Source organism: Drosophila sulfurigaster, chromosome 3, assembly GCF_023558435.1.
Source record: "Drosophila sulfurigaster albostrigata strain 15112-1811.04 chromosome 3, ASM2355843v2, whole genome shotgun sequence".
In the NCBI taxonomy this organism is placed as follows: domain Eukaryota; kingdom Metazoa; phylum Arthropoda; class Insecta; order Diptera; family Drosophilidae; genus Drosophila; species Drosophila sulfurigaster.
The window spans coordinates 40,115,641-40,142,311 of NC_084883.1; the positions used below are offsets into that span (position 1 = coordinate 40,115,641).

Here is a 26,671-nt window from a genome sequence, read left to right on the forward strand (position 1 = left end):
GTTTTCCCAAACTTTGCTGAATAAGTTATGAAATTTATTCCAGAAGCTGAGTTGACCTACTAGTCTATAACTGTTAATCAAATAAAGTATTTCTCTCTGAATCTATTTATATGACAGGCGCAAAAACAATTTTGCAAACATTTTGTCGAAGCTAGCAACTTTCTGGCCGGGTTGCTCAAGTTCAAAGCGGGTTCATTAAAATTGCTAAATAGCTAAAGCGTAAGAATTGCAGAAATAATAAATAATTCGAACTGAAAATTTAATTTAGATTTTAGTAAACTTTAAAATTTATGGTAAATTCATCAAAATATGAAAAGAATTTTTCACTCGCATTAACTTTTTTGCATTACAATTGCAATTTATAGAATTTAAATTCATCAAAATGTTTAATGAATATTTCACTTGCTTATTGATTTACTTAATCACATTGCAATTGAAATTTATAGAAATGAAATTCATCAAAATGTTTTATGAATGTTTCACTTGCTTATTGATTTACTTATTCGCATTCCAATTGCAATTTATAGAATATACTTCCTTAATTTTCTACATGTTGCTTCCTCAAAAATCTGGCATTACAATTGTTGTCGTGTCGTTGGCAAGAAATGAGATGTAGTTTTTGGTTGCTCACACTTGTGTGCGCGGAGTTTTGATTACAGATTTGTGTAAATTATGTATTTGTGCACTTTTGATTTCATTTAAACGAAGTTTCCTGATGGCCCCCAGCGCATGTCAAATATCAAAACCAAATCGCGTCGGGCCAAATCGCAACCAGGCAACCAGCTAGTCAGCCACTTGCGCAACATCACATCTCTCGTAGGCCACATTCACATCCCATCCCATATTGTCCCAGGCCAAGTTGTCTCACTGTCTGGCTGTCTGCTTGGCCAAATATCACTGCCATATGCGGTGGGCGTGCTCCGTTAATGCTGCTGCTGCTGCTCTCAGCTTCAACTGCAACTCCAACTCTCAGCTCCCCTCTACGAAATTAACATAATCGTGCTCAGCAGCCTCTGTGTGTCCGCCGTTGTGTCTTTTGGCCACATTTGGCGCCCCCAACAAAGTGTTGAGTGCTTGGCGATGGCTGTCAAGTGGTTGCTTCCAGGCAAAAGCCAAACCAAAAAACGAGCCAACTACTATTGAGGGTGAGATGGTTGTGCATCCGCCAGAGGAACGTTTAGCACTTTGTTGCCCACTTTGTTGTTGTGCAATGTGTGTGTGTGTGATTTTTATTCCATGAAATTTATTTATACTCCTATATTTAATTAAAGATGGATCAATGTTCGGCTCCCTAGTGATGTTAATTATTGCTTCACAGCTATCTACAAAAGAGCAACCCAATTCCTAAAAAACAAACATCGCATAGATGTAAGCTTCCTCCCAAACTTCGGGCCTTTCGCTCATTAGCTATATAAGGTTCTCTGGGTCGCATAGAACGAACAGCAGTCATATTAAGACGTTCCCCTTTGCTCTGCGAATTGTCGACAGTGGAAATGTTACTTGGTGTGAAATGTGTGTGCTAAATAAAAACGTATTTTAATAATATGAAAATATGCTTTCAAATTTTACTTGTTGAGCACGTGTATATAGTATATATATGCATGTATGTGTGTATGTTTTAAATGTGTGTGTAAATCTCTAAGCATTTCATCTCAGTATTTTTTGTTTTTGTTTTTTTTTTTTGTTTCTTATATTTTGTTTATCATTAAGTTACGCTTATACAATTTTTACGTATTCTAACCTAAATGTATACCATTTGTTGTTTTAGCTTTATTTTTATATGTTTTATGTTTTTTGTTGTTGTAAATTTTAAACTATTTTCTATAAAAAATGTTTAACAGCAAAAATTAGATGCATTGCATTTTTGTTTTTCGTTTTGTTTTTTTTTTTTAAGGTGGCCCAAAAAACATTTAAAAAACAATGTATGTTAAAAATATTTAGATTTTGTTTCGGTTTTTTGTTTGCTGCTGCTGTGCAAGCGCGCCACAATAAACAAATGCCGCATAAAACGTAAAAAACTTGTTTTTTAAAAATGTTACAATTACAAAGCACATACACAAGAATCAAAATGTTGTTTGTTTTTGTTGTTGTTGTGGTGAATTTTTCTCCTCTTCCTCCTCGCACTTTCTTACACTTTCCTCATTCCATTTCGTTCACAATGCACAAAATTTTTTAAAGCTATATAACAATTCTTTTTATCTCTCATTTACATTTACAATTTAATCGCTTTCAATAAACTGTTCTCTTGGGGATTGTAATTTTTTGTGTTTTCGTTTTTGGTTTATAACTCATTCGCATTTGACAACAACATTCAAAACAGCTACGAAATAAATTAATTATAGGCTGCCACAAAATTTTTTGGGATATCCGATTTGGAGTCGACACAACAAGTTGAGTTGAGTCTTCTTCTAGGCTGCAGACCCTCAGTGCTGTTGTTTACATTTTGTTAATTATTATTATTAGTATTATTGTTATTATAATTTTATACAGTTTTGTCGTATTTTACTGAATGGAGCTATTACAAATCTAAGAAAACGTTCGATTGCACATAACTCAGAGTTAGCGTCGTGTTGTTGTTGCTGCTGCTGCTATTGTTGTTCGTGTTCGTGCTGTTGTTGTTGTTATTTCAATCGGATTCAGCTGGACAACAAATCACATATTTTACAGTTTAATAATACTTTCTTACATATAATTTAGTTATCTCAATTAATTCATATTATCGCTTTAGCTTCTGCTCCTGCTGTTGCTGTTGCCGTTGCTGCTGTTTGTTGTAGTAGTACTTTTCACCCAGACAATGTGTTATTGTTGCTGCTTTAGCTGCTGCTTGATTGATTGGTTGCTTGATACGATCGACTCCCACTCATTTAAGAGAGAAACGGATTTGTGGCTGCTGCCTCCGGCTTTATCCACGGCATGTTGTTATTTTGCTGCAAAAGTTTAATTCATTAAATTAGTTTACAAGTTCTTTAAATAAATTATATGCAAGAATAAAATAAAGAAAGGAAGCAAACTAACTACATGCATTTATCTAGCAGCTAAATTAGTAAACAGTTGAGTTTATTGTTAATTGAATTTTTGTGTTGTTAGTTTTAAACGTATCGCCAACAAAGAGTGTGGAAGTCGAAGCGTATATAAGAATATTTACATTTAGAATTGATTTAGTACTACATTATATATTGAGAGCAGAGCATGCACATTCGAAAGAAAACATTTTACCCATTTGCATTGTATTGCATTGCGCAATTGCATTTGCATTTTGCATATTTGTTTGTGTTTTATTTAAGCGTCCAAGCCTCCATTGTTGGCTACAATTAGAAAACGATTATGATCAACTGTATTTGGGGGCAAAGCAGCTGCTTTTGTTAACTCAAGTACGTGATGCGCCTTATGTGTTACTTGTCTCTGTTTTTGGTTTTGTTTTTTGTTACTGAGAGCGAGAAAAAGCAGGGAATGAAACCGCTCAATCAACGGTCAATTAATTTGCCTATGCATATGACATTAGTTTAATGTATTCTATAAATAAATGTAGCAAAACGATTTGTTATCAATGTAAACTGAATGTGCTGACAACCAAGACTGTAAATATAACTAAATATGTAAATTAATAATAACTTTTTATTATTTTTATTATTGATTTGAGCTGCTGACAATTGTCTTTAAAAATACAGAAAGATATATTGAATTGGTTTGTTAAAGTCTTGCACCTTTTATAAAAATTTGATAGGTGAATTGAATGCGAATAGATTGAAAATGGGTAAACTGACTAATTCATAGATTAACTATTATTCTATGAATTAAGCTGTTTATCCATCTCGAATCTATACATAATCAATTCACCTATATAACTGTTAGCTATCAACCTATCTAAGTATTCATTAGTATATGAATATAATAGTTTACTTTATCTTTCGCAATAATTATAGCAATAATAATTAATAATGTTGTTGATGTCGTATCTCTGCTGACATCATTCACAACTGATTTGATAAGTTCAACAATTTGCAACGAATGTTGAATGAGGCAGCAATTTAATCAATTGTCAGTTTATACATCTTTGCTACAATTAAAGTTGATATTCACAGTATTTTTTTAGAGACTAGCAAACAGGCAAGCAATATGGAAGTTAATAAGAAAACAATATCAACATTAAATCGGTTTCATTCCCTGTAAGAAGTACATTGAAAAGTAGTTTCTAAATATAGTAAAACGAAACGAAAGCAATAAATAAAGTATATAAGTAAATAAACAACAACTAAATAGTAGAACTAGAACTCAAGCAAAGCAAACAAACAAACTGCATATCTGTTTTGGGATTTAGGTTACTGGCAAAACAACAACACAACGCGAGGAGAAGGCGGAGTAGAAGGCGGAGCTGCTCGCACTCACTTCCAGCTTGCACTGATTTCCAGCTGTCGAAGCATTCGAGTTGCCATAGAAGACATCTTGAGGTGCCGCATTGTTGTAGCCCAACGGTGAAATGCTGATGCCTGGCGTCTCGGCCAAAGATTCGGATAGAGCGCTGCTATAGCTCTGCGTATAGCTGGAATAACCGATCGGTGTGCTATAGTTGCTATATGGCCCAGAGGGCGCCGATGGACTCGGGAAATAGGAACGTTGTGGCGTCTCGGCCATGATGTCCATGTTGCGAATGCTATCAATGCTTGGACTATAATAACTCTGGCCATACATCATATTATTGTTGTTGTTGTTGTTCAAATTGTTGCCGCTGCTATTGTTGTTGTTGTTGTTGTTGTGAAGTTGCGTGCTTGACTGTGGATTGGGATGTGGGGTTAGGGAGACGGGTTTACTGAACGCACTCAGCAGCTCAAAGTCATCGGTCAGCTTCAAGCTGGTCGGACGCAAAGGCTGCTTCGGCTGATTTTGGTTTGGAATGTTGCATGCAACAGTTGCTCAAATGAAAGGCACAAAGCAAGAGAGAAAGGTAAGGTAACAAAATGCATGAATGAAATGATAATGAACAACGAAATAACAGAAGAGTATTCGAGAGTATCGTTGGAAAAGTAAAGTAAAAAATAATACCAACAACAATTATTAGAGATCAAATTAGAGAGAAAGAATAGTAGAGAGAACCTCAAAAACAATAAGTTAAATGATACGCTTATGCTCCTAAACTAAATGCCTAAACGCGCACTCTCCGCTTGTACACTTTTCACCATCATTGCCGAAGAAGATTAGCCGGCAATCGCAGACTCACCTGAGAGGCTGCACTGACGCCACCGCTAACCGGCGCCCAGGGATCCTGATTCATATTGACTGCGAAGGGCGGCTGTTGTTTCAACTGATTGATGGACGGCACCTAAGAATAGTAAACAACATTAATTAGTTAACATTCACTATAGATTACTGGAGTCCACTCACGGCTGGCTGCTGCTGCTGGAATAGATTCGTTTTGGGTGGCATCACATTGTCCGCAAATGGATTGTAGGCTTGCACTAAACCCGATTGCGTTTGCGGCGCAATTGGCTTAATCAGATTATCCAAATTAACCAGTGCCGAGTTCTCGCCGAGGAATGAGTGAGGATCCTTCAATGGCTTCTTGGCGGTGGCGCCCGTCGATGGATGCACAGAGCTGTTGTTGCCATAATTCGACGATAGCGGATCCATGTCATCCAGCAGCGAAGCTGTTGATATTAAAGATTAGCAAAGTGCATTTTAGAGAAAACTTTAACTCACCATTATTGTTGTTATTGGAGGCATTGGAATTATTGTGTTCGCCACTCTTATTGCGATTGGTAATCAAATCAAACTCATCAAAGTCGGGTGATTGTTTCTGCAAGCAATATCGAATTATAATTAAAATAAATAACAAAATAATCCGAGGTCTTAGCTCACCTTAATGGCGCCCGTTTGCACTGCCTTCCAGGGATCATCCAGCGCTGCTGTCGTTGCCTGCGTCGTTGCCCAAGGATCTGCTGGTTGCGCAGCAGCTGCTGCAATTGGTGCTGCCGCAAGCGGCGTCTCAGTGAGCCAAGGATCTGCTGAACTGCCATTGCTGGCAACTCGCTGTGGTGCTGGAGCTGCGGCCAAGCCAACGCCCGCCGTGGACTTCGTTAGCCAAGCGTCGACGGGCACCGAAGCTGAAGCAGCTCGCGCTGCGCCATTTTGGCTGGCATTGCCATTGGTCTGCAGCCAGCCCTCGTTGGAGGAGCCCGACGCCACCGACGGTGACTGTGCACGCAGTCCCCAGGCATCGCCTGGCGGAGCAGCTGCACCCAGCGGCACACCCGTGCTCATGATGGTGCGCGGTGGCGCTGCATTCGCATGCCAAGGATCCACTTGTGCCGCAGCGTTGCCTGCCCAAGGATCCGACAGCTGACTAGCAGCACGAGCGGGAGGCGCAGCCCAGGGATCAACAACAGCAGCGGGGCCGCCACCGGCAGCGCCCAGCGGCGGACTCGAAATGCTCGTGGCGCCCAGCGAAATGTCGAGCAAATCAAGCAGATGGCTTTGTGGCTCCTCCTTTTTGGGTGCCGGAATAGGTCGACCACTCGAGTCCCTAGAAAAGTAATCCTCATTAATTAAGTGATATTGGAGAGATATTTTATGACCACTCACTTGAAGTCTTGCTCACTCTGGCTGAGCGCGAGCTGCAGACGCACATCGTCGCTGCGCCGCTTCGCCTCTTCCTGCTCGGCTTCCTCCCGCGACATGGCCATGGCCAACTGCAGCTGCAGCTCCTCCTCGCCAGCGGTTTGTGGTCGCACCATTTCCAGCTCGGAGGCATTTTTCGGCGGCTCCTCTTGCCAGCCCGGCGGCAGATCTCGCTGTGACGGCCCATCGATATAGCCATCGCTGCCAAATCCACTCGGATGCAGTGCGAAGCGTTCTTTGGCCTTCAATGCCTTGACACGCTCGTTCTTCAGTCGTTCGTCATCCTTCAGCAGATTGACCAGCTGCTTGGCCTTCTCGCGCACATGCGTTCCCTGATCCTTGCCTTCCTCGAAGTAGACAAACTCTCGCAACGTTTGTATGGCAAAAATGTTCTCCTTGCACTGTTGAGCGACTTTCTCGGTGCCGGTTTTGATCAGATACTCGAGCAGTATTAGCGCCTTATAGACATGACGCCAGTTCTTGCCGTGATCGTTCAAGCGCTTCCATATCATTTGCATAATCTCCGAGAAGGCAACCACATTGTACGTCAAATCGGCAATTTCGGCCATAATTGTGGCCGATGGCCCCCATGGATCATTGGACGTTGCCTCGCGCACTTTCACCTGAAACCAGAGAACAAGTATTAGCAATGAATTCTGAGAAGAATAAAACATCTGTTTAAACATTTACCTGTGCATCCGAATAGTTGTGCGCGAGATTCTTGATGTTTCTGCGTAGTCCGGCGACATTGACCTGCATATCGTCTTTTTGGTTTCTCACTGTGTGACGAGAAGATGGGAGAAGCGTGTTAACATGGCTATGAATTCGATATTGGTTTTAACTATAGATTTTTGTTTATTCTGGTATTTCTAATTCTATAGATATTCGCTCTGCTCCGCAATTGTTTTAATAATTTGTATTAATTTTGCTTTAAACGTTTATCTCTACCGAAATGAAGTCTGTGTGTTGAAATGAATGTCAAAAATAAATGGAAATTATAAAACACAGACACGAAAAAACAAATAGCTCCCAATAGATCGCACGGGGGCGCATCAAATATTCGTCAGGTGCAAAACGATTGAATTAATTTCTAAATTTTTTTCTCGTGTGTATTTTTGTGTGTGTAAAAGTGTCTGTGTTGTGTCAAAAATTAAAAACAAACAACTGTGTGACCAGTTAATGTGCTTTAAGCTTGATCGTTGAGCTTTTCCAGTAGCTTTGCGTTCTTAACATTGCTTCTTTGTTAAAAAGCTGCCCATCGTCTTCTTTTCACATTGTACAAATTGTTTTTGCGTTGTGTGTGAGTGAATAATTAATTAATTGCGAGTCTTTTGAATACATAGTAGATATAAATTTTGGTTTGCGGTGTGTTTAATAAATGAAATGCAAAGAAAACATTGAGACTTACTTTTCGTTTTTGTTTATTGCGTTTGACTTATACGAGTAGCTTGTTTTCTATATATTTTTGCTTGTTTTTGATCTATATATATGTTTTTTTGCTATATATAGGTGTTTTTTGCTTTTAATTTGCTTGAATTTTGCGCAAGTTTCTTTAGCTTTTTTTTTGGTTTTTAGTTTTTTTGATCTTTTTTGTTTTTTTGCTGTTTAAGTGCTCCAAAGCAAGCTAAGTATGAGATACAAGATAATACAATCAAAATACATAGTATAAAATGGTACATATATAAGATAAATATTTATATTGTCGTTATTGTTGTTGTTAAAAGTGCAGACTGTAAAAGCACATCGAAAGAATCAAGTATTATTATTTTCAAGAATTACAGCAGTGAGTGCAAAAATTAAACGAAAAAAAAAATATATATTCACAGAATAAAAATTAAGAACTGTAAAATATAACTTTGACACGCGAATTTACACGCGAAAAGTAAAGTATAAAAGACTTGACAGAACGGTTCTCGCTATAGGTCCAAGTTCAAACCTGAACGTCGACTTCGACGGCGACGAAAGTCTAAGCAGCGAAAGAGAGGGAGAGAGCGCAAAGAGAGAGAGAGAGACTAAGCGAATAGCGAAATGTGTAATTTAATTTGCGACCAAACAAAATATGCAACGTGTATCAACACAGCGAACAAGTGTACGAATAAAACACGAAACAAAGTCGACGCTCAGATACTCTGCATTAAAATTAGTATTTTGATATACTATACGACATTTCAAGAGGTTGTTGATATACCACTGAAAGCTAAGTAAAATGTTGCTCAATTAAGCTAAGTCAACGCGCTCAGCTTCATATGCTGATTACATTTAGTAACAAGCATATACTGGAAGTTAACAAATATACAATGTATTATATACTAAGCCCCTTGCAACTTGATATATCACTGATTAGTTAAGTTAAATGTCACTCAACTAAGCTAATATACCCTTTAAACAAAGGCACCTGCTGTGCAAATTTGAAGAAGCCGCAGCAATGCAACAAACAGACAGCGTAGAGCAGAAGAGGGGAGGAAGTTAAATGTCAAAAAGAACGGAAAACAAAATGGGAAATGGCAAAATTGCAGCTAAGCTGCATTATGCATTTTATGCGTTGCAGCAAAACCGCAATAAAATTATTCCATAATGATTATTACGCGCTGTTAAAGTCTCTACATCCATCTGTTTAAACGCCCCGATCTCTGAAACTATAAAATTTAGAACTCTGAAAGTTTGCGGCAATATTGGTAATTATCGCTCGCAGCTCAAGTTATTTATAGAATTTGGACGCGCCCTCTCATTGCTCATTAAAAATCGAACAAAAACGAAATTCGAGCTAGAGTTTTAAGTTCTCAAATATTCAATAACAAACGATCATCTTTAAGCAAACAGGTTTTTATGATGCAGTTGTACTTTCGACACATCATATTTTTTGTATACCATATTTCGTTGGTATTCGTCAAAAATGTGGAGCAGGTATTTTGAACAGTCATGAAATTAGCCAAAAGTAATTAAATACTTTTATGAGTCTTTCTCCTGATTTGTAAACATTAATTCTAACGAACGCAAACTAAAGTGGAAAAGTGGAAATAAATCAGTAAAGCAAACAACCGTTTTCAGCATTCAGAACGCAGGCTACTTTGATGAGACGACGATTGTACGACGTAAAACTGATAAGATAGCAGATAATAACGTCAAAGGTTTATGCTTTTATTGTTCACTGCTTAGGCAAACATTTCAACATTTAGAACGGGTTGGAGTCCGTTGATGTTGTTGTTGTTTTTCGCCAGCTTAGTGCGAGCAACGCACTTGACACATATTGAAAGCCGGCACGAAAGAAACTTCGTGATGAACTCAAAAGCTCAATCGAAACTCGTTTTACACACACACACACAGATACACTCAAGTAAGTATATATGTATGTGGGCTTAAGTATCTGAGAAATTCATTGACCGGACAACAGTTGTAACGATGAAGAAAAGTAGTGTGTATGATGTGGGATAGCGGTATCTTTAGTTTGTTTTTGTTTATTTTCGACGAGTCGAGACGAGACGAAATAATTCAATTAAATGTCGCGCAAAAAGGCACAAAAACAAAGAGCAGAAACACAAACACACGCACACAAACAAACCGAACCCAAAGTAAATGAAGTCGAAGAAATGCGAAATAAAGAGAGGTGCCTTTGCTTTGCTAATTCGTTTTGTCTGCTTGAACTTGAGTCAGACACAGGGCCAAGTGTGCTACAATGCGATAGAACACTCTCACACACACAGACACACACTGCAGCAACACTGGTAGAGGAAGAGAGCAAACTCAATCTGTGGGGTGTCACGGGAGCTTTCTTTGTTGTGGCTCTTTGCACTTGACTTTTGTTGCGACGGCGACGGCGACGTTTTTATTGCCAAAAATTTATGTGTACGTGTGTGTGGTGTATGTGCATTAGCTGAACGGCTTGCGTTTTACTTTGTTCCAAAGGGGGAGAGAGCCTTGAAAATTAACACTGTAGGTTCAATGAACGTGTCGCGTCGTTTTCAAAAAAACAATTCCGAGCGGAAGCACCGCAAACACCGACGAGAGCTTTAGCGAGATCGAGATCACAAGCGAGACTGACACAGCCGAGCGCTGACCGTTTAATATGCGTGTGTGATGCGAATTGATACGAATGTGATTTAAATGGTTGACGGCGACAAGCAAATGACAGAGACAGACTGACAGTGACAGTGACGGTCGCTGCTCTCTCGCATATTAGCAGAGGCAAGAGCAACAATAACAAGAACACAAATATTGCTCAGCTGTTTGCGCTGTTTGTTGCCTAATGCTATTATGAACCCTTCTCCTTTTATTTATCGTTTAGCGTAACGTTGCGAATGTATGTGGTTTTGGAATCGATAATGTGTGCAGTGGGGGGTGGGGTGGGGTTGGAAATGTCTAGTCGAACGAAGGTCAGGTTGTTATGTGCACAACGTTCGTCACACTGTGCATGTAGTGATCTTTGCAGCTCTCGCTCTCTCGTCTGCTCGTTCAATGCTCTCACTGTTACACCTTACCTCAAAGAGAACGAAAGAGATGAATCTCTAATGCTGCAATTTTACATATGCGTGTATGTATGTCGTTCATGCGGGCGTTGAAAATGGGGCGTGTGAATGTGTATGTGTGTGCGAGTTTGAATTGCCTTGGTGTGCTTACATTGTGATAACGAGTTAAAGAAAAATGCGATTAGATTTTATTGTGAAACACAAACTACTTGCGATATATACACACAACTGTTCAGGCAACTGATATGGCAGAGAAATATGCCAAAACTTCATTCATTAGTCATGGGTAATGTGGTGGAGAACTCGGCAACATAATAATAAACCAGTTCCCCATTCGTTCACAACACTATTGTATGACTAAGCGTCGAGGCAAGAACAACAATAACAATGTGACGCCAGGCGACAAACGGACCGGCGAAATAAACTGTTATCACCAAAAGAAAATTAATAAGAAAAAATAAAAAGAACTACTACGAAAAGATCGCAATGATATATATAATGTACTATATACATACATATTTAGAGAAAGAAAAATAACAACTTCCGTTAGTCGAAGAAAAGCACAAAAACAAGACAACAATGACGTCCACACACTCACATACACATGCATACGTATGTGAAAGTACATATGTATATGCATGTGTATGTGTACAATATGCTTAACTTGTTTGTTTTGCTGTTGTATTTTTTGGGGCTGCCAAGTGCATAAACAAATGGCAACTTGTATTTAACGAAATCAATAAAAAACTAAAGAAAAAATTATATTGAACGAAAGAAAATAACTAAAGAGAAATGCTTGCCCCAAACTGCTGTTTGCTGCCCACGTCCGCTTACCTGCTGCAATGCTTCTTCTTCTGCTGCTCTGACTCTCTTCCCCTTTAGTTGCAACTTCTCTTTCTCGCTCTTACTCTCTCTCGCTCTCGCTTACTGTCTCTCACTCCACACTGAGCTGATGCAGTTGTATGTCCGTGTTTATTGTTGGTTTGCGTGTATGCGTCTCGTATGTGAGTGTGTATGTAGGTGTATGTTGTAGTTTAGCCCCAAGAAACAACGGCAACTACTCCTCCCAGTTAGTTTTATATATTTTTATACGACTTTCTTTTCAAATGCGCGATAGTCACAAGGCGATGACAACAACGGCGACGTCAACAAAACTTGCTATGCAATTGCAGCAATTTATCGAATGGTATTAATTAGTACACGAAAGAGCGATATTTACACTTTTCTTATTTTTTTAGCACAAAACACGAAAACGCCAAATAAAAATTATATACGAACGGTGCAATGATTTTCTTGTTTTGTATGGCTTTTGCCTTTGCGTTTGCTTTCTTTTTTGCCTCTGTTTTTGCTCAGAAGGGTGACCACAAATGCAACTTAGAAATATCCTATTTAAGGTGGACAAGTATACCAAGACCAAAGGAATACCAAGTTGAGTAGCTGGTAACACTTCAAAATGCCTATTGGTATTTAAAAGAAATGCGCAAACTTTAAATTCAGTTCTTAATGAAGAACGTGATAAGTTTCATTTATTTATAAATATTTAAGCGTTTTGTAAGTAAAACTATAGTAAATGTAAAATCTGTACCTTAATACTGTGAAGCATATAATATACCATGGTCCCACTGTTGCCCAGCTGCAATCAGTATTTTAATACCATTGAATAATTACGGTAGTGCTGCCAACTATCGATAACAATAACAAATGGTGGAAATGTAATTTAATATTAAAATTTTTTTTTAAATATTTAGTTGTATAAATTAAAAATATTTAATTAAATTATAGTTAGCTTCTAGCCGCAACCGATGAAAAAAGTAACTTTCAAAGCGGTTCATGAATAAAATGAATCCAAACCCATTATCGTATGTTGCATTCAAAAATTGTGCTACGAACTGTTAAGAGTTCTGTTAAATTCAAATTGTTATATTTTTGTTAATTCAAATTAAATCTAAAATATTGATAAACGATGAAATGCGATTGTTTTGTTTTTATTTAAGACTTTATTTAGAATACCATTTCATTTTTTTATATAATTACGCGCTACAAACTAATTTCATTTGTTAACTGACAACAATATATTTTTATATGTGTGTGTGTTTGTGAGTGTGTGTATGTGTGTGCGTTGCTACGGTTGTGTGAGTGTATATGCGTGTGTTGTTATTCAACATTAACTTGATGTGTATGCGTTTTTCTTCTTTATTTTCTTATTTTTTTTTGTTATTTTTCGATTCGGTTTTTGTGCTTTTATTATTTTTTTCTGTCTGATCTGTTTGCTTTTGTTTCGGTTTTTGTTTAATTCTATAAGTACCTACTTTTAAACTTCAACGTACATATTGTGTATACAGTTATTAAATATATATATATATCGATGTACACATATATCGTTGTTGTATCGTATATGTAAATCGTATGCATACTCGATAACGCTGCCACTTCCTCGTTTTCCTCTTTCTCATTCGTAACTAAGGCCAGACAAACTCTCATTTTGATTTTTTGACCCCCCAGCAAATCATCTTATAACTTAAGTCCATTTCGTTACGTCTCCTGTTGGTCCTGTTTTCATTTATCTCTGCCGCATTGTTGTTGCGTCTAAACTGCGTGTCAACGAATCGTTTCCTGTTCAAAAATTTATCGATAACTCAACAAAACTGATCGAATTGGCGCGCATTCAAAATTCGAATTGTGCGAATTCGTGAAATTATACAAATAAAAACTAAATTAACTTAAAATGAAAATTATTCGTTTCACTGCCACGCCCACTCCCTCGCCTCACGCCCTTTCCAACTCCCGCCTACCAGCGCCTTTACATTTAAATAATTGTGTGCTCTTCTTTTGAGTTTTTTTTGTGTTTTCGTTGCAAACGAGGCTCACTCCTCCGGCGGTTCCTCGGGTATTTGTAAATTCTGTGCCGCATGTTCCATGTCGTCGGCGAGCAGCACCGATGAGTATTCCTCGTGCACGGAATTCGACTGCGAATCCGAATCCTCCTCGAGCAGATTCGATTTGCTCAACGGCGGCTGCGGCGGCGTCGGTCTCACCACCTCATTCGGAATATAATCAACAGTTTCGTACTCCGTCTTGGCCACCGTATCGGCGACACGTTCATGCTGCTGATCCGCCTCGTCAGTAGCCACCAACGGCGGCTGCAGCTGCAACAGTTGCTCCTCCTCGTTGGCCTCGTTCTTTGGCTGTTCCACTGGGAACTCAACTGTTGCGTTCACATCAAGAATCGGATTTAGTTGCACCTCTTGGGACACCACATTGGGCTCCTGGGGCGTCGCTGTGCTCGTGGTTGTCGTCGTTATTGTGGTTGTTGTTGTGGGAGCTGTGGTTGTCACCATTTCAGGGGCAGCCAGCTCCGGACTTGCAGCAATTGGAGTCGAACTGATCAGAGGAGGAAGCATTGTTGTCGTTGTCCTTTCAGTGGTCGTTGTTGTTGTTGTCGTTGTTGTTGTTGAATTGATTTCCGGCTCTGGTTCCACGACGGGAGCAGCTGCTGTGGTGCTGCTCAGCAAAATTGGCAATGCCGGTGGTGCGGCCAGAATAACAGGATTAATTATCGGCTGCCCCAATGTGGCAATAATCGGTGGCAACTCCTCCTTCGTCTTGATCAACAGCGGCGAAGGCAAAATCATTTGCACAATCGGTTTTGCGCCCTCGTTTTCGCCCATGTTCAGCTTCATCACCCACGGAGGCAACTCCAACTTGTAGAGCATCGGAAGCACTGTGCACACCTCCTGATCAGCCTCGAAGCACTTGGAGCGACCTCGAATGCGAGCCTCCTGTGCATGCATCAGCGGGCACAGCTCATTGAGGTGCACATCGCACATGATGGGATTCTCTGAGGATTAGAAAGAAAGCATTCGTTAAAATAATGAAATTTGCAATATAACATGCATTTAAATATAAGACGAAATATATTAAATATTTAAGAAACCGATTATATAGAATATACTTCATAAAAAATAAAGAAATAGGATAAGAAATTGATATATATTGAATAATTATGAAATGTATTATGTAGAAAATACTTAATTTAAAAACATAAAAGAATAAACTAATATAGACAATACATAAAAAATATAATAAAATTCTCTATCATTGACAAAAAAAATGGAAATTTAAAAATATATTAGAAATTAATGCAATAAAATGTTTAGAATACTGGAATAATGCAATTGGTCCATATATTAAAATACCATAATAGTCAGTATTAAAATTAATGCAATAAAATTTTTATGAAAATACTGATATTATGCAAATAATCCATATATTAAAATACCACAAAAGTCAGTATTGAAATTAATGCAATAAAATGTTTATAAAAATAATGAGATAGTGTAATTAATCCATATATTAAAATACCATAAAAGTCAAAATAGAAACTGATGCAAAAAAAGGTTTATGAATACTTAGAAATACTTAGAATAAATAATGAAACCAACTATGACCATCTATCTATATCCCTCTATAATAATGTAAATTTCTTAGCTTATGCAAATAAAGTCCTGTAGTACATTTTATTTTTAGAAGTAAACGTCAGACATGATTTTAAACTTTTATTTAACTGTACTTTATCATCGTTTTCTAATATTAATATTGTGTTAAGAGTTATCAAATTTCATGAAAACATTTAAATATTAGATTTAAGGAAAGATACGTTTAGAACACTTTTTTTGTGATTAATTTTTTCTATTTTTGTAATTTTAAATTTATAGAAAATGTGTACATTTAAGTTTAGAAGAACTGAAGCTACTCACGATCTAAATGAATCTCCAGTTTGCCAGCGACATTGTGATTCCTGCAGCGCGTCTTCGTGACGAGTTCGCCAGAGATGCTCGAAATTTGGTTGTTGGTCAAATTGACTTGACACAAAACCGGAAGGCCAAAGAAATCGTGCTCCAGTTTGCTAATATTGTTGTAGGCAACCTTAAGGATCTTCAGATTCGGGAGCATTGTCTAAAATTAATCGAAAGAAAAAGTAAAAAATTATCAAACAATTCTCTATTAAATATGCACACTTAATTTACCGTTTCGAGTGGTTTTAGATCTAACAATTGATTGGAAGTCAAGTCGAGTATCTCGAGACGATGCATTCCACTAAAATCTCCCGGCAATAGATGCTCAATTTGATTCTCCGGCAGACTGAGAATGCGAAGATTGCCCAAACCGGCAAGAGCGCCATCTAGTGTAAAGATCTGATTGTGATCGAGTCGCAGATCCATCAGAGGCAGCTCCAACAACACCTTCTGAGCGGGCAACAAACGTTGTATGCGATTGTAGGATAAATCCAAGACCTTCAGCGAACGCAATCCCTGCAGCTCCTCCATGGAGAACTCATCGATGTCGTTAAACGAAAAGTTACCGATCTTCAGCTTGGACATGGGATGCAGAGATGAGTTCAACGAACGAATGTGATTGCAAGCCAAATTCAATGTTTCCATTTGTCCACAAGCTTGAAATTCATCTTGAGCCAAAAACTCCAATTCGTTGTTATTCGCCAGCAACTCATTCAGATACTGAGCATTCCGTAAAACGCGATCAAACGATCGCAGACGATTAAAGTGCAAATGAATCGTCTCCAGATCATCCATCCCAACCATATTAGCAGGAAGTCTCTCCAATCGATTGTTGTGCGCCATCAGCAATCGTAACTTGCTGCCATCGGGCAACTCGCCATCGAGATCGCTGATGTTGTTCGCATTTATGAATAGCGATTGCAACATGGCCAAATCATGCAGAGAACCATTTAACGAATCGATTTGATTTCGCCCCAAATGCAAGATGATTAAGCTTAACGGAAATGCGCCTCGATCGAGTCGTGTTATGTTGTTGCTCGGCAATATCAGATTCGTCACCATTTGTATCCCCTTGAGATCGTCCTGTTGCACCGCTCGTATGTTGCATCTCCCTATGTCGAGTGTCTGCAGCTTGGGCATGTGGTTCAAGACGTGCTTCGGAATCTCGTCGAGTTCGTTGTCACCGACACTTAAGTAGGTGACATTCGATAACCCGCGAAATGGAAGCTCTGGCAGCGATCTAAAAATAGCATCCACAAAATAGAACAAAAACATTCGCATTACATTTTGCATCAAATTAGAACGCCAAATTCAATTGTTAACGTCAAAATAAGAAATGGAACTAAGTGATAATATAAATGATGTTTGGCTTTACTACTTGTCGAAACCAATAAATAAGAACTAAACCAAATAAAGAACTAAATTATAATACAAAGTGAAGCTTAGTTATACTTTTTTTTTCAAAATTTTAATTTAAGGTAAAAAAGAACTAAATGATAATATAAAATTAACTTTGGCTTTACTTCTTGCGAAAACAAAATAAAAAAAAAGTAATATAAAATCCTGTTTGATTTTTGCCTGCAGGAAATGTCTGTAATAGGTAAATATGTAAACTGCAAAGTAAAATGAATGTCAAAATACGATATATAGCCTTTGGTATTTTTGTTTAAATTTTAATAATACCGCATTGTTTTACTTTCATCGCAGTCTCTTAGTTATTTTTGTTAATTGTAATATTTGGTAAAACAAAATAAACTCTAAATAATTGAGAAATATAATAACATATAAAATTTGGTTTTACCTCTTGCCAAAACAAAATAAAAAAGAAAATGATAATATAAAATCAGGTTTTTTTGTACTTTGTTCTTTTTTGTATTTAATAAGAGATAGTGTCTGTATGTATGCATAACAACAAGTACCATAACAATTCATTTCTGGCCATGTATGTATTACTTAGGAATAGAATCTTAAAACCATCCGGATGCATCCCCCCCCAGAAGTTATGCGTTTTCTGTTGCATATTTTTTGGCGTGTGGAAATTTCAATAGAAAATAATATATCATACATATGAAATTAAAACTAAAGTATTGTACAATAGTATTGTATCATAATTAAATTTAATATTAAATCTTTATACGATGGGCTTGAATATTCATGTTATTGTACTATTTCCTGTTGATGTTTGTACAGATGCAATCTCTTATTAAATTAAATAAAGAGATAAACAAAAATTACTAAAAAATATACTCGAAATGAAACAAAGTATGTGTATTCGATTGTTTTCGGCAAATCTGGGAATCACACAATGCTTCATAAATCGTATATAATATAATTTAAACAAACTTTATAAACTCTAATAGTTTGCTTTTAAGCGAAGGGTCGAAAAATATATCATATAGTCAAGACATTTTCAAAATTAGCCACGATCATTTTTAAAAACGTGCAGACCTATAAAAATACATATATGTACATACTTCCAAAGAAAAGACTTGATAGAATAAGTCAATAAATAAAAAAACCGATCTCAATTCTGTTGAATTCAACATTAAACAAATAAATAACCCATTCAATTATAGATACAAATTCAATTAAGTGTTATGAATCTGAATAAAGAATCTGAATCAAAAATAAAGATGCTTAATTAAGTTTAATCATTATTTGTTTAGAAATCAAAATCCTGAGAATTCCCCATAATAAATTCAATTTAATTTTGATTAAGTTTTTCCCGATTCGTGCGAATCATTAACGAGATTAATAGCGGTGAAGAACAACATTTCACTATACATATTTTATGCGTAAATTTGTTTGTTTTCGTTTTAAATTTCAAAGGGAGAACTGCGAGAAAAGCGTGTAATAAATTGATGACTAATATTTATTCTTATAAATAAATCTGGCACGGTAATTAGATGACGCAGCTTATCAGAGAGACAGAGTTATCTGAAAGCTGTATATCTGTAATTGTATCTGTGGCAGAATATTTATCCCCCCCCTTGTTGTATCTTAATCGATGACTGCAGTCGGCTATTAAGTTGTCGCCGTCGCGGCGCCAAATCTATCGCATTATTCATGATGATGGGAACTGGGCCCTGGAGACTAGAGACTGGAGTAAAATGGTCAGCAAATTGCCCAGTGGGCAACATCCTTGGCGCCGTTATTGGCATCACAGCTCATCAGGCTGATTGCGAGGCGATTTCATATCTATTTTTAGATGCGCCTGCGTCGAGACACTTGATCTTGATTGATTGCCCAAGTGAAGTAGTGTGTAGTGTCTATGCAGCAGCGCCTGGTGAGTGGCGCGTTGCATTGATTATGTAATGAGGAAAAGCGCAGCAGCAGTCGACAGATGCAAGGATGATGAATAGCTGGGCAATAGATACGAGATACGAGATACTCGCATTGTATCTATAATGAGTTGAAGTTGACGCAGCTCACGCGCGTTGAACTTGAGCACATGTCGTGGCAGCACGATAACTACCATATATATATGCACACGATATTTATATATATGTGTTTATAGAATGTGTGTGGAAGATACATGAACGAAGAGACAATTCCTTAACGTCAGCCAATATAATTGTCACACGACCTAAACTGGCCTCTTGATCATTGATTGAACGTAATGAAAAAATTCAATTGGGTGCCTCTCTTTCACTCTTTATTTCTCCCTCCCTCTCTCTCACTCCCACTCTTGGGATACACTCACTCTCTCTCTCTCTCTCTGTTGTGCTGTGCTGACCCCAAGCAGGCAGACAAAAACAATAATAATAACAAGAAAACAATAACAATAACAGAAAAGAAAGAACGGAACATTCCATTTCGAAGTAATCATTAGGAGGTGTGGGCCCCAAAAAACAATAAATAAATAAATAATGAAAATACAAAAATTAAAGCGAATAATGCAAAGCAAACAAAGTGTAAAAAAAAACTCTTTTGTTTATTGTTTACTTTCTTTTACCGCATAGTTTTTGCTCTTTGGCGGATCTGTTATCACTCTGGCTGGGAATATTCCATCAATAATAAATTATGTAGTTATCATACATACTTAATTAATTGTCAACTGCAGATCAACTGCGACACAAAGTCTGACTCTGAGACTCGAGTCTCTTTCAACACTTTACTCACTTTTTCAATGATTAAACCATATGTTGAATGTTAATATAAAGCATATTCTTATCAGCCTGAGAAAAACAAGAAGAATGGCAAATCGATGGCGCCATCATCGTTTAATATTGCACATGCAACTTTATGAAATTTGAATATTCTCTTTTTTTTGTTTTGCCTTCAAGACTATATAGTACAGTCTTTAATCGTGATATATATTTTTATTCATTAATTTAATCTCACAAATGGCAAAACAAGATTACTTTTGGTCAACTCGATCGTTAAACTGATCGTAAAAAAATGCTTTGGCGCCACTTGAGACGCTATTATCACATACTAACATTTACTCAAACTCACACTGATTTCTGTGTATATAGAGAATATATGTATAGAATGTATATATGTATCACATTCATTCACTCCTCGAGCTCTCGAGCTCTAGCTAATACTGATCGTTATTTCTTTTATTTTAATATTATTTTAGTGCACATCATTGTTCAGAAGCGTTGTGATTTACATTCAATTATTATTCATTGGATTCATTCACTTTTTTCACATTTCATTACATTTCATTTTAAAATTAAACTATTGTTTTGTGAGTAAATACTATCAAAAATACATATGATTAGATAAGTAAAGGGATATTAAAAAATATCCATAATAAAATAATTAACATATTTTTGGATAATTATTTTGAACTTGTTAGAGGTCTCAAAATTTTTGTTGTAAATTTTAAAATAAATTATATTAGTGCATACTAGTTACTATGTCTATTTTTAAAAAGTGTTATTTAAGAAATACTTCTGTACGGGAAATAACTTTTTTGGCTGACTTTTTTTGGCTGATAATCTGGTATATTTTAACATCTATGGTAATTTTAAATGTAGTACTTCAACAATATACCAAATATGGTCTTCAGCATATCTTAAATTTTTTGAAGTATAATATTTGGTATATTTTAGGAATAATACTCCACTGTATTGCTTTTATTGCAAATGAATAAGATCTTGACAGACTCTTCAAGTTAAGGCAGATATCATTTGCAGTTTTTTTATGTAAGATTATTGAAGACTTCAAGAAGATTAACATTCTGCAATGAAATTGCGAAATTCTAGAAACGTGTTAATAATTTCATAAGCATGGAAACTTTGATCACGGAGAGCGATTTATGCGCCACGCGTTGTTGATACGCTTTTGGCAGACGATTCATGAGCATATCACTCTCTCATCATACAAACACTCGATCGCCAACTTTGATGGGTATTTTCCTAGCTGATTTGAAGTGTGCGGTGGCGGTGGCGGTGGCCTGGCCTGGCATGATTTGGTCAGAGCGCGATATTAAGGCAATAGGTCAATTATTATAAATTGACATCAATGTAAAAATGTTTTTACTGGTCAGAAGCAACAGCAGCAAAAGCAGCACGCGCTCGTTGCGGGAATCGAATCTAACATATGTACAGTAAAATATATATACTTTTATATTGCATAGAATATATAACACTGATTCGATTAAGTTTGAGTAATTAAATCATTCAGTTTTACATATACAAATTGCAACTGATGACAAATGACGTTTGACAAATGATTCTTTAGCCTGATATGGCAAATCGAATCAGCGAATTGTATAACCCCGAATGATTGGGAAATTAAACAAAATTTCAAGAGAATATTTGCTGTAAAAAAACAATTGAAAGCTAATGTCAAATATCAATGAACTTCTCTTATGAAATAGGCCTCAACAATTGTTTTTTCATATTTGTGTAAATAATTAAATTAAATAAATGTATTTATATTTGATATATGCTATTTTTAATAACAACAAGTTGAAATGTGAGATTCATTGAAAACGTGCAGAAGACGTTGCAAAGCAGCTCTCAGAAGCCAATAAATTGCAGTTATCAGCTTCTATATTGTGCATCTTATAGAGATTAAGTATACGCCGCATTGATTAAACACATGCATGAATCCATAAGCTCATTAACAGCTGTGTATGCGTAAGAGAGAGAGAGCTAAAGACTTTGAGAGAGCGATGCTGAAACCTTATCAGCATTGAGTTAAAAAACAAAAATCGAAACACGAAGCAACCGTTTGTTTGGCTCGTTCGATGAATTTGTTTTGTTCTGTGCTTAAGTTTTTTTCTTCTGCCTTCTAATATTGCCTCTTGCAACTGTCAAAGAGTGTCGCAATGACCGAAACTACTTGTTATAATTTATCTCAATTGCAAGGGGACTTTTGCTAATTGAAAAATTAAATCATTTACCAGCTCATAATTAGCACAAATTTTCAATTGAGCATCAATTGAGCCAGTTGATAATGACTGACTGTTGTCGGTTGTCTTTATCATAATAATATCTTTACTTTTTATTTTTTTGTTTAGTATCTATTTACATGGAAATTGATGAGTTGCAGCGCATTTTTCGTGCATTTACATTCCGTGTTTATCTATATATTTTATTGTTGTTTTTCGTATTATTGATTGGGTTTAAGGAACCTAAATTGATAGCAAAAGCAAGCGGAAAATTCTGTGGCGATACGATGACAATTCCCCGGCCTTGAAACAATGCCATAGACATTGTACCTAGATATAGATGTGTGAAATGAAAAAATGGGTAAATAAGAACTCACCTTAGGCGGTTCCATTGCATGCGTAGTTTGTAAAGATTAAAGTTCATGTCCCGAAACGAACGCATCTCCAAATCATCCAGTTGAGAGTAAGTTATTTTCAGATCAATGCTAACATCAGGGTTTAGCTTATTGGCCAAACTATCGACCACCGCATTAAACGATTCCAATTTCTCGCAGGCCAATTCCACATGATTCGGTGCTTTGCCCGTTTCGCATGTGCACGGCGATATTTCCGGCCTAACGGAACATTGCATTGTCGCAATGTGAAACACTGCGTACATTAAGGAAGTCATTTTGGTAACAGTCTCGATTACTTTACCAAACCGTTAAGATTTCTTTTCGTTTTTTTATTTGTGCACTAAAACTTTGTTCTTTCAAACTCTGATTTCTTCGCTGAGTATTTGATTGTTTTGTGTGTTTGGAAATGTTTCGTTTTTAGTTTTCCCGAACTACTCGTTTTTGAACATGTGTTGTGCTGGAGTTTCCATACTTATGGTTTTTCTTTTCTTTTCTTTCTCGTTTTGGAATTTTCTTTATTTTGGTGAACGCTGTGTGCTCTCTGTGCGTTTCTTTTGGAAATTGTATTCACTTTTCAGCTGGAGGATGGCGGCGTCGAATTTCACTCAAAAACGCGCTTCAAAAACAACAAAAATTCGATTCGAAAATGCAACAACAACCCACACAGTTCAGATTGTCGTACATATGTTCTTTGGTGCCTGTGGGCTGCACTCGCTTTCGCTCTCTCCCTCTCTCTCTCTCTGTCTCACTCACTCACTGATGGTACACTCTCTTTTACTCACACACTGATTGACGACCTCTGACACTGTTGGTACATTAATCTCTTCTAAGACAAAAAAAAAACAACATTAAGTGAACACCGTATTTCGAATTATTTTGTTTTCATATTTTTTCTTGAATTTCTCTTTATTATTATTTCATTAATTCGTAGTCGAATTCTTTTTTGTTTTTTTATTATATTTTATTGTATTTAATACGCGAGTATTATTGAGTGGTTTTTCAAAATCTATTTCATATATATATATATATATATATATTGATTGAGAAGTAGCACTATCGATTTGTAGACCCGATGTTCACGTCTTCACGTCTGTACGGTCGATTTGTGACTGAGCGCTGAGGATCCGTATGCTGGCTGCGCGACGTCGCTGCTGCTGCCGTTGCTGCTGTTGTTGCTGCTGCTGCTGCTGTCGTTGTTATTGCTGTTGCTGTTGCTCTGACGACAACTTCGCAGTTGCTGCTGCTGCGGATGCTCTTGCTTTTGCTGTGTGTGTTTGAGCGCGTTTTTGAATGCAAAAACGCATTCTTGATATTGGCCACAAAAGAAAACAAGTGCACAAGCTTCTAGCTGCTAGCTGCAACTGTTGCTACTACAGTTGTTACCTATGTAATTGTCCAGCGCCAACACTCAATTACATCTGTTCCTGTGCATGCTTCTCTTTTCGTTTTTTTTTGTTGTTGTTTTTGCCAAGACGCCAGGCGTCAATCTCAATCTCAATCTGCAACTGAATCTCGGCGCCGGCGCCGCTGTCTGTGCGTGTTTTAGATGCCCCCTTTGAGCTCAGTTGTTGCTGCTACTGCTGCTACTGCAGTTGCTGCTGCCACATGTGGCATGCTTGTCAGTTGAGTTGAGTTGAGTTGAATTGCGACTTGGGCTCGTTTCTTAGGAACCTAGGAACTATGCATTGGTGCGCTCAATCTATGTATGGGGGCATCATCATCATCATCATCAGCAGCATCTTCAGCAGCATTATCATTATCATGTGTGTGTGTTTACAGCTTGTTGTTGTTTATCTTCGATTGTTGCTGCTGCTTCTCTTACGCACTGCTGATAAATTGTCCTTACACACACACACAAACACACAGTTACTCACACACATGTTGCCACATGCGTTTTGCTGCACATGTAAACAAAATATCTTTATCTTGGCATCTTTGAGAAAATGTTTTCAATTACACAAAATAATCTCGCAGTGGCATGGAGAGCACATCAACTGAATGAGCCGGCTTGTTGTGATTTATTGTTGCCGCTGTTGTGTTGTTGTTGTGTTCTTGTTGTTGTTGCTGGTGTTGACAATCGTGCGTAACGATTGCATACATCTGGCAGCCTAATTTGATACCCTATAACTGTGTGTTCTGCAGCTGCATCAATTTGATTACAATACAATAGTACAATATATTACTTTTTTTTTTTACAAAGTATTAGGTTTTATTTAAAGAATTGCAAACTATAATAACTATACTCTACAATAATATCCACTAGAGAAGTTTTCACTGCAACTTTCCAATTCATATTGATTAAAATAAAGAGTCTCTTCGTACTCACCAAATTAATTTGTTTTTTTTTCTAACAAAGTATTAGTTTTTATTAAAAGAATTTGAAACTATAATAACATTTCTACACAATAATATGCATTCGGGATGATTAAAGTAAAGAATTTTTTGGAATTCAGCAGATTAAATGTTGTTTTTTTTTTTTAACATCATATTTGTTGAAAAGAATTTCAACAATAATAATAAGAATTCCCAGTTAATGTAAATATCCGCTATTGACGATTTCACTAGAATTTTGCTTCGCTTGTTCGCGAAATTCAAAATGGCCGCTAGGGTATTTCATGGCACTCATTTATGTAATTCCAAACAAATTCACCGTTAGCTTGTCTAGCTCAAGCTTGGCTATCGATTGTCGATAAACAGCAGTTAGTATTTTAGTTTAGTATTTATACGCAATGTTTTGCAGTAGATGGCAACCCCGAAATTTCACCGGGCTGCCTAATAAATCAAGCATAATTACGCTTCTTCCTCAAACTTACCCATTACAAAACCAGTGGCAACTGCTGGCGCCGCCTTATTGCAGTTTTGCCAGGCGCCACATCAAGTTGCGAGGAGCATGCTGCATGTAGTATGCAGCTTGTAGCATGCACCATGCATCAAAGTCCGCAGCCTTAATTTATTTTGAAGTTCTGGCCGCTGCTGTGTTGCCGTTGCCATTTGCTGGGCACACACACATACAGACACACACACAACACACAGTGCATGCATAATTAACGAAAGTCCCCCATTTAAGAATTCCGTCTGTCGCGAATTCCTCACGAATACCGCAATGCAATGCGCGTGCCAACTGCCCCGCCCCGCTTCGCCTTTTGCCCTTGCCCTGTCCCCCCTGTCACCCTACCCTTATTGGCTGACTCAAGTTGTGTTGCTGGTGCTGCTCGAGTTGATGTTGATGTTGCAATTAATCATTTGGTAGCCGGCAAGTGGCAATTTTCTTATGGCCTGCAGCAGCTCGAAACTCGGCTTGATGATGACACAAACCACAAAACACGCCCCCCAATCTGCACACGGTTATTTTTAGTGTGACCGTTACACGCCCACCTTCCTCCTTCCCCCTACCCAACACAACCAACGCTGTTGACAAACTATAGTATAATCGATTAATCGACTTAAAAATATACAATGATTACGTAGCTGGGCTATTTTTAAAGTCCAATCATGGCCCGCGTAAAAAATACTTTTGAAAAAAAACAAGACATTTGAAATATTAATTATTATTTATTAACACTTCACATAGCTTATTTTCGGAGAATTATGCATAAATTATCTCAACATTTTTATGTGACAAATTTTCGTGTTTCTTCCTTTTTGTTTTTTTTTTTATGTATCACGAACGCATTTAAGATTCTCAATTTTCTCTCCAGATGCCAAGTCATGTGAAAATTAATTTTGGTTGTTTGTCTATTTCGAAGATAGTTGCTATTGTTGTAAATAGCCAATTGAATTGGCATTCCACACAATTTTATTGGCCGGGCCACTCGAGATTACCGCGAATATTCCAGATCCAGATCCATTCATTCATCCATCCATCCGTCCATTGAACGGAAATGATCAGGCGGCGCCAATTCCGCTGATCACGTCAATGGGGTAGAAAATATCTAAAATATTTGGCTGGAATTTGACTGTCGTCATAGCTTTTGTCTTCTGACCACTGCGTCATCCGCCAGGGGGACGCCAAATAGGCGATCATGGCAGATCAGCAGATTAAAGATTAGTTGAGAG

The 26,671-nt window shown here is 37.3% G+C and overlaps 2 protein-coding genes across 9 annotated transcripts; both read right to left on the bottom strand.

Moving 5' to 3' along the window:
* Positions 1-1,773: 1,773 nt before the first annotated feature.
* Positions 1,774-12,417, bottom strand: LOC133846157 (epsin-2). 8 transcript variants are annotated; one of them, XM_062280947.1, is made up of 10 exons: positions 12,295-12,417; positions 8,021-8,236; positions 7,303-7,391; positions 6,577-7,235; positions 5,854-6,517; positions 5,695-5,791; positions 5,380-5,642; positions 5,216-5,317; positions 4,387-4,875; positions 1,774-2,927 (listed from the first exon to the last, which is right to left on the bottom strand). In XM_062280947.1, coding segments are annotated over exons 2-10 (2,427 nt in total). In that variant the 5' UTR covers positions 8,022-8,236; positions 12,295-12,417; the 3' UTR covers positions 1,774-2,864. The 8 variants fall into 8 exon arrangements, 7 of the variants coding, with proteins under 7 accessions (XP_062136931.1, XP_062136929.1, XP_062136930.1 ...); XM_062280945.1 differs by having other exon boundaries at positions 11,910-12,408; XM_062280946.1 differs by lacking the exon at positions 12,295-12,417 and adding an exon at positions 10,504-10,651.
* A 632-nt stretch (positions 12,418-13,049) lies between these two features.
* Positions 13,050-23,730, bottom strand: LOC133846156 (insulin-like growth factor-binding protein complex acid labile subunit). Its single transcript, XM_062280942.1, has 4 exons — positions 22,598-23,730; positions 16,103-17,111; positions 15,833-16,031; positions 13,050-14,913 (listed from the first exon to the last, which is right to left on the bottom strand). Exons 1-4 carry the CDS (start codon positions 22,888-22,890, stop codon positions 13,940-13,942), a joined length of 2,475 nt encoding a protein of 824 aa, XP_062136926.1. The 5' UTR covers positions 22,891-23,730; the 3' UTR covers positions 13,050-13,939.
* Positions 23,731-26,671: the final 2,941 nt, after the last annotated feature.